This window comes from Gavialis gangeticus, unplaced genomic scaffold, assembly GCF_001723915.1.
Source record: "Gavialis gangeticus isolate Ggan-Ray unplaced genomic scaffold, GavGan_comp1, whole genome shotgun sequence".
Lineage (NCBI taxonomy): Eukaryota > Metazoa > Chordata > Crocodylia > Gavialidae > Gavialis > Gavialis gangeticus.
Window position 1 is genome coordinate 10,443,952 of NW_017729026.1, and position 8,948 is coordinate 10,452,899.

Here is an 8,948-nt window from a genome sequence, read left to right on the forward strand (position 1 = left end):
ACCCCGTCGTCCAAATCGCTGATAAAGAGATTGAACAACACGGGCCCAAGGACCAAGCCCTGGGGGACTCAGCTGTCCACTTCTCCCCAGTTCGAATATGACCCGTCCACCACCACCCTCTAAGTACAACCCTTCAGCCAACCTGCAATCCAGCTGACTGTGTAGGCATCAATGCCACAGCCGCCTAGTTTTTTAATGAGGATGGGTGGGAGATGGTGTCAAAGGCCTTGCTGAAGTCCAGAAAGACTACATCCATGGCGACACCTGTATCCAATGCTTTTGTGACCTGATCATAAAAGGCAATCAGGTTGGTCTGACATGACCTGCCCCTAATGAAACCGTGCTGGTTGCCCTTGAGCATCATCCCTGAAGCCGGCCCATCACAGATGTGCTCCTTGAGGATCTTCTCAAAGAGTTTCCCTAGGATTGAGGTAAGACTGACAGGCCTATAGTTGCCCAGATCCTCCCTCCTCCCTTTTCTGAAGATGGTGACCACGTTGGCTACCTTCCAATCATCCAGCACCTGGCCCAAGCAGCACGAGCGCTCGTAAAGCTGTGCCAAGGGCCCTGCAATAACCCCTGCTAGCTCCCTCAACACCCTGGGGTGGAGAGCATCTGGACCCGCTGATTTGAACATGTCCAGCCCCTCCAGAAGCTCTCTAACCCGGTCCTTCCCAACCTGAATTCTGGAGGCGTTCCCCCCGAGTCTGTCTTGCATCATGGTGGAGAAGTCCTGGTCCCTGCACAAGAAAACAGAGGTGAAGAATTGGTTAAAGAGGTCTGCCTTCTCATTTGGTGCAACCACCAGATTGCCCAGAGGATCTTGCAGGGGCCCCACGTTTCCCAGTGCTTTCTTCATCCTATATATTTGAAAAAGGACTTTTTATTATCTTTGCTCTTGGATGCTAGTCCTAACTCTATGTCTGCCTTAGCTTTCCTGACAGCCCCCCTACAAGCCCGAGCAGAGGAAGTATACTCCTCTTTGGAGATAGCACCCCCCTTCCACCGGGTGTACGCCACCTTTTTGGCTATTGGGCATTCCCGGACGCCCTTGGTGAGCCAAGAGGGCTTTTGGGCCCTCTTGCCCTCCTTGCTTCTTGTTGGGATGGTCACCCCTTGGGCCCTGGGTATCGTCTCCTTAAGGAGCAACCACTCATCTTGGGCACTGAGTTCCCCTGCCCTCGAGAACCCAGCACCTCTCCCACTAATCTCCTCAACTCACTAAAGTTGGCCCAACTTGTGGGATGTGGGATGACAGTAGGCTGCAGCTGCCAGCTGGTGATGGCAGCAGCTCTGGGCTATTTCCCCAACTGGCCACAGCAGCCTGCTGAAACCCTGTGCAGAGATCCAGGGGCTACGTCCCCTGGGAACAGCTGAGGGAATGATCAGAGAATTGAGGAATCTAACCGGGAGCTCTGGCTGACAGGTGGAGCCACCCCACTCCAGGACAGCGCGCTGTGCCCTGCCGAGCCACGATGCACTCACACCATGGGGCAGCAGCTGTGTGGGTGCCAGGCAGTGGGGGGGGAGCAATCCCCACTGTCCCGCACTATGCAGGAGGCACTGCCACGAGTGTCCAGAGGCCCCAATCCCCACTCCTGCAGCCAGTGAGTGCAGGGCATTTAAAAAATTTAAGTGCCAGGAAGCTGGGGCCGGGCAGGGAAGCCCTGGGGCCTTCTCCTGCAGCTCCCCTGGCTGTGCCTGCCTCAGTCCTGGCAGGGGGAGCCACAGGGACTCTGCCCTGCTGTCGCTTGCCCAGCCAGTGGGGCGAAGGGCACAATGCACACATGGCTCTCTCACATGGCATAGCCCCCACTTCCAGCACTGCCACACCTGCATCAGTGCTAGGAGTGGTGGCTCTGCCCTGTTCCTGCTTGCCAGCCAGCTCAGAGGGCACAGGATGTGGGCACGACAGTGCTGGGACCGGGGGCTATGCCCCGCTGCCACTTGCCCTCTTCTGCCTGGAGTGAGCCAAGCCCTCATACTGCCCCGGCTTGGCAAGTGGCAACAGGGCAGAGACTCCACTCCCAGCGCTGCTGCGCCCACATCCCATGCCCCCCACCTCAGCTGGGCAACTGTCCCAGCCACAATACCTCCCTCCCCCACACTCCTTCCCTTCGTTCTCCCCCAGTCCCAGACTTACCAGCTGAAGGAAGCTGCCGGCTACCCGTTTAGTCTATGGCCAAATCTCCAAATCGGACTACTCTTTTTCTGAATCAATTCGGATGCTTCAAATCGATTTGGAGCTTTTATTTGGTCTCCCAATTCGATTTGGATTCGGAGATTTGGTCCTGAATCAAGCAAAATCTCCTCTGAATCTAATCAGCTACCAAGGGTTCACACTTAATAAGGTGGTAAGAAGACTTCTTAAGGCAAATCCAGACTAAGCCATTTCCACTTCATGCCTAGTATTCCATAAAACATCTTAAAATACATCTTGAACCATTTAATAGAGCAAATTTACTGAGAAGAATTTGTGCTTTTTAAGCAAGTTTGTCCCCAGTTTAGTAAACCAGTAGATAAATTGGATTTAAAGAATTGTATCAATCCTTCAATTGCCTGAAGTTATTTTCACAATGTATGTACATAAACCATGGCAGTACAGCAACTACTGCCTATTCAGTATTACTCTCTATACATTTGACTCTCAACTGCTAGCTACTATATAACAACAGATTGCTGAATTAACCTCTATGCCTTAACAACACAAAAGTATAAAGGACTTTTCCCTAAGTATTTTGCATTAGTTGCTAGAAGTGCAAGCAAGAACAATAGCTATTGGGAGAAGACCTGGACATACAATTATGTTTAAAGGCCAGGTATGAAAATCAGTATCAGAAAGAGAGGTGATAAAATCATATGCAAGACAAGCTATATTAAACAAGAGATAAATCAGCATAACTGAGTAGGTAAGTTATGCTCTTTTCCAACCAGTCAAAATCTTTTGAAGAAATTGTCAGAATAATTAAGAGTCACGAAAGGACACAATGAGCATATATCCTGCCCATTTTAGACACGTTTTTTCTTGAGTCTGGATAGTTTAACAGCAGGAAACAAGATATTTGTACAAGAAGAGAAGGATGAAGGGCCAGAAGGCCACAGAACAGTAAGAAGAACAGTTATTCTGGGTGGAGAAACAGAAGCACAGGGCAGAGGTGAGCATCACGCGGGCAGTGCAGGGCAGAGATGAGCACAGTCCATCTATTTCCTTTTTAACTCTTGCATTTCTCTCTCCTTGGTCAAGGAAAACCCAATAGTTTAATTTTTTAATAACTTAATTTCTGTCCTCGAGCTAAAACCTCAGCTCTGCCTAGTAAGGCCAGACATTTTTATTTATGTATTTATTGGAGGGGGGGGCAGGCAGGAGAAACAAAATAAAGAGATGAGGGAAAGCTGTGAACAGCAGGAGGAAGGGAAAGGTGCAGTTTTCCTTCCCATGCTTCCCCAGTTTTGGGATTTGTTTAAAATTATCACCCATTCCAGCACAGTGCAGCAGCTGTAATGCCAGCCAATATCCACAAAGCACAACACGTTCTGAACTAAAGCCAGCTGAAATGCAGGGTTTTAGGTGCACAGGCAGGTTCATTTTTCATGTACAAGAACTTCATTTTTTCTGAAAATGAGATTGCCGTCCAAACTACACCAAAAAAAACAAAGCTTTTCACAATGTCTTGTGAATGGAAAGTTCTCCCATCAGGTACACAGCTGGTAAAATGCCAGCTTTGCCAAGCTGCCATTACCAGTGAACTTCCAGTGATGTATTACCACTGCTCCAGGGCTGGGAATCCTACAGTTTGTAGCAGTTGCCTCTCCCTCTGCTGCCAACCTGAGACAGACCCACCAGGAATCTAGGTGACATTCGATCAAAACCCTGCCTTGGATGCGTTACAAAACTCACTGACTTTGAGATGCTGTGAGAAGCTGACCTGGAGACACCTAGGATTCAACGCACAGTTCAGCCCACCTTGATTTAGGATAAAATCTCTACACAAATTCTTGGGGGTGGGAAGATATGCCATCTTTGTCTTTGGTGATAACTTCCCCAAGCCAGGGGAATTTACAGTTTTCCATACAGGCTAGTTTTGAATCTTTTTTTTTTTTTTTTTTTTTTTTTTTTTTTTTTTTACACGCACACAAATCCCTTGTGCATTCTTAAAAGAAATGGTGAATCATTTCTATTGGCATTTAGCTTTGTAAAAAAATTGTTTACAAAATTTACTCTTTGACCAAGACTGTTCAACTATGACTATTCAGAAGGAGAGACTCAGCTTTAAGGCTACCAGTAATCAGTCTTTGAGATGAGTACTCAGATTTTTAAAGCAAAGCAAAAGCCTTGAAAGTGTCAAAGGCATCTGCACTTAGACATCCAAGTACTTTTACGGATTTGGGCCCGAATTTGTCATTTTAAGCAAGACATCTGCTGCTTGTACATTCTCTGCTTGGACATGTGGTTTTATCATCATATTTCATCTATTATCTCTCCTTTTGTGTGAAAGGACCGCAGAAACAGGACGCTGTGATCCCAGAGGAAAAAGTGAAACCAGCTACATAAAAACTGCAGTCAAATTTTTAAAAAAGCATTTTCACTCTGATGCCTTTTCTCCCCATCTCATTTAGTTGTAGGAATTTTAATCTTAAGGGTCAGAATACTATATAAAAACCTAGAAGAGGGTGTCACAAACCAGTTATGCTCCTTTAAAAATGAGTACAAATAAAAAACAGATTTACAAAGAAAATCATTACTAAGTATAGGGCCAGAGTAGCATTACGTTTTGCACATCAGCAAGTAAGCTAACAGGCAATAAAAACAGCAAGGTTCCTGCTACATGAATTTACCTGATTCACATACGCTGAAAATGACATTATGGATGTCATTATAATACTTTCAGTATTTAATTACTTAGGTAAAAATACATTTTTTATGAAATCTAAGTATCATAACATTTTAGTCAATTCAATCATTTGCTGAGAACTAAAAATCAACGCACATTTCTCAAATTCGCCTGCAATCTGAAAACTTCACTTCAAGTTCTTGCAATTTCTCCTTCCATGACAAACTTAACCAAGTTTATTTTTGTTTTTATGAGTAGTTAAAATTCTGAAATCCTGTTCACAATCTCCCTTTATACCAAATATTCTTACTCTGCCTGTGCACTGGGGAAGTTCCTTTAAAGAAACCCCAAAACAAATATTCCCTCCGATTTACAAGCAGGCCATAGAGATTAGAAAGTAAATCATTCATTCAATAAAGGTGAATGCAAGTACAGCTTCTAAACTAAACCAAGCATAATGCAGTGTTTACAAAAGTGATATGACTGCAATGCTGAACAGAGAAATCAAGCACTCTGATCACTTTTCCTCTTACTGTATACACTGCACTAAGAAATCACAGCCCAAGTAGAAGCAGTGCTAACATGCACATGTCCTAATTCAGGTCTGCTCTTGAATTAATCACATAACATTCCAGAAAGCACAGAGTCCACTAGACCAGTTCTAGGCTATGGTCCAAGTTGTTTCAGCTCAAGGTGGATCCTCAGACAACTGCAATTTTGTCTCAGCCTCAGAAGTTTGAAGCTTCTTTGCTCATATGCAGTTCTTTTAACCAAACTCCAGTTGAGATATTTTCAGCTAGTCCTGTAACTAACTTTGTGAGCCTTTGCTGTTGTCTGAAAACCTAAGGCACCTCCTGCAATCAGAATTTCCATTACAGCAAATGCCACCTACCATACACACCTTAAAGGAAGTTGCCTTCGACTCAACCCATCATCCCCAGTATTACTAAGTGATGCTTAAGGATCAGCATGAAGAACTTGAATGGGCTGCTACACAATACAAAGTCCATAAATCTTAAAATACTATGAAGCAGAGCAAAAATGCCCTGTCACCCAGGACCACTGGTCAGCCAACCCAAATATCTTGAGAGTTAATCTCTGGAATAGCTCAAGAACTTTGTAGTGTCCAATAGCCCATCACAGTCTTCCATCCTTAAATGTTAATGTTTGGTAACATACCTTATATCGGGTCAACTGGCAGAGTGGGAGTCTGCACAGCTACTGTACCACCTGACTGTTAAAAACTGGTATAGCGGATCCAGCATCACAGTCACCCTTGGTAATCTCCAATTTAGAGACAAACAACAACACCCTGAGACAAGACTTCGACAGCAAGTCTAATGCACTGCACCAACGGCTCCTGAAGAATGGATTTTGTTTTGCATCCTATTTCCAATGCTGAGAACAACAATGAGACCTATTTGTTTCATTTCATTTTGGATTATTGACAAACATACCTGTATGTACCCCTCCAGTGCCTCATTTCCACTGGCTGCAGTTATCAGAAGCTTATTACATAGAACCATGTGGGTCTGTCTACATCTTTTTAGACTCGCTATCTGGATCTATTACCATATTATCACTAACAAAGCAAAGCATGTTAGCATGTGCTACTTAGTTCAGTCAAACCCTAAAAGTAATGTATGCTTCGACTTTGCCAGCAAGCCCACAAAATAGTACAAGGAGTCTTGTCTACATTAGTGGTAGAACACACAAGTTCTAACAAATAAAATGTAACCTAATTGAGACAAACCCCTGAGATCACTTATAGCACAGTTGTAGGCATCGATCACCATATGGATGCACACAGCACCTAAATATATTACAGGATATGCCATATGAACTAGGAAGTCTTCTAGAGCAGAGAGGCGCAAAAACTATACCCGATTTACTGAACATTACAGCTACTTTCATCACAAATACATACAGCTAGTAAGTGGAGATTTTATCTAGAACTTCACACAGCATTCCTCTTTGGGGAAGGACACTAGTACAATTCACAGATTACATCACTGTCTACTTTAATGGATTTGGGGAGTCACACCGCTGACCAAATACCCCAAGAGAGACAAGGAAAGACTTAATGGAAGGAAGTGAGCAGTGGTTGGGACTGTAGCCATTACGTTTCCTCAGATGAGATCTCAGATGGGACCGTACATATCCAAAACAAAAACTACCATCTTGGAAGGTCCAAGGGGGATGCACAAGCCACGGTGCTGAATTCACAAACGTATGTACGTTTGTAGGATACAGATCAAAGTTATGAACTTTTGCATCACAATGCCCGTGTCCGTGCAAATAATCATCTAAAAAAGAGAACCCTCAATGCAACAGTTATGCTGTTTTCCAATTTCAAAAAGTTGGAGGAAACTATGTATTATGTTATATTACAGTAAGCAATTTAAATGATAAAAGAAACATGTATGAAAAAAAGATGAAAATACAAAGGTGGATAGTAGCTAGGCTCAGTATAAGTCAACAGCACGGCAAAGTATGAATGTTTCAGTAATATGTTATTAAAATAAACAAACAGCACAAAGTCAAAGTGTCATCTAGTTTGGAAGTAGTTTGGGAAATACTAGTGGTTTTCCACAAAGCAGGATAAAGTGCACCACAAAACTCAACCATACTTTTAGGCAATATACTGGGGGAGGCATCAGGTCTGGCCTGCAATACACAATGTTTGCAATATGAAATATGTAGCAAAACTGACAAATTAAAGGAAGACTGGTCTAACTTCATAATCTCCAACCTGAAAAGAAATGCTGTTCTCTCACCCAAAATTTATTACAAACACTGCTCATTAAACTACAGCAGGGGTGGCCAACCTGCCACACAAATGATACCGTTGACCTGACCTCTGTGTGGCAAGCAGCAGACCAAGGAGGAGACGCACAGCACAGCGACACACAATGCGGTTTGTGCCTGAAAGCTTGCAGAGAACAATTTTTCCAACTATTTAGTTTAGTTGGTCTAATAAAAGATATGCAGTCTGGACACTCTGAGGGAATCAGCAGGGTTACCCAGGGCTTAGTTTGTAGCACACCTGCCAAAAAGGCTGGGCAGCACTGAACTACAGGAAAAAGCTTCCTTAAGCTTCTCCCTTCTCTCAAGGCCCACCACCTTGTTTCTTCTCAGAGTGCCTTATGCCTCAAGCAAGCAGCCTATTCAGGGGACCTTGTAATTGCTGGCTATCACCTGGCTTCATGATCTGCGTACCCAATACAGGTAACACCCCAAGATCCGAAAAAGAGCTCCGAATAACAAATTTTAGACAGGCTGATCGATACAGGTCTGATAACATGTCTCATTGATGGCTATCTATTACAAGGTCGCCCAAACAGGCTGCATGCTTGAGGCTTAAGGCACTAAAACCCAGGGGCTGGCAATGTTTGTGGGCAGAGTGCCAAAAACACCTGCAACCTTGACTTGTCAGATGGTGGGGCAGACAGCGGGGGAGCTGTGAAGGGCCTGATCCTTTCGGGGCAGCCCCTTCCGCACTGTCCAGCCAAAGGCATGCACGCCAAATGAAATGCCGGGGCAGATTGCCTACCCCTGCCCTAACACCATGCAGCGGAAAGGGAGGGAGACAGCTGAGCTGGGAGCCCGTGCACACTTAGGGGCCCAGCAGCTCCTGCAACATGGGTCAAAGGCAACAAGTCTGGAAGCGGCCGCGCAGCCAAGCAGACCACGCAGGCATCGGACAGCCAGCCTCGAGGCCCCAAAGGCAGAGAAGCCCTCTTCAGCTGACTCCACCAGACCCAGCCGTCCCCATTGAGGCCGGGGGCTCAAGACAGGCCCGGTCCAGCAGCCCCCAAAACCCGCCTCCCCCCGCCTCCGAGCAGCGCCTGTGTCCCCTGCCGGGGGCTGACCTGGGAGCCGAGGTAGCGGCTCAGGCAGTCCTGGCACACCGCCTTCTTGCAGCAGGGCAGCGGCTGCACCGGCCTCTCCCGCAGGCACACGCGGCAGTCCAGCAGCAGCACGGACCCGCAGTCGGCCGCCAGCAGCGCGGGGAAGATCTGCGGCAGCATGTACAAGTCCAGCTCCGGGCCCCGCGGCTCCTCCCCGGGCCCGGGCCCGGCGCCGGGGTCGGGCTCGGGGGCCGGGTCGGGCTCG

At 46.2% G+C, this 8,948-nt stretch overlaps 1 protein-coding gene across 3 annotated transcripts in view; it reads right to left on the reverse strand.

Moving 5' to 3' along the window:
• The window catches only part of RNF217 (ring finger protein 217), a 132,801-nt gene extending 123,874 nt beyond the window's left edge, over nucleotides 1-8,927 (reverse strand). For all 3 annotated transcript variants that reach the window (XR_002097908.1, XM_019520019.1, XM_019520020.1), the window contains exon 1: nucleotides 8,705-8,927. Coding sequence is in view for 2 of the 3 variants with exons in the window: in XM_019520019.1 (XP_019375564.1) it covers nucleotides 8,705-8,863 (159 nt within the window). In the remaining variant the exon portion in view is untranslated. The remainder of the gene's footprint in view (nucleotides 1-8,704) is intronic.
• Between the last annotated feature and the right edge of the window lie 21 nt (nucleotides 8,928-8,948).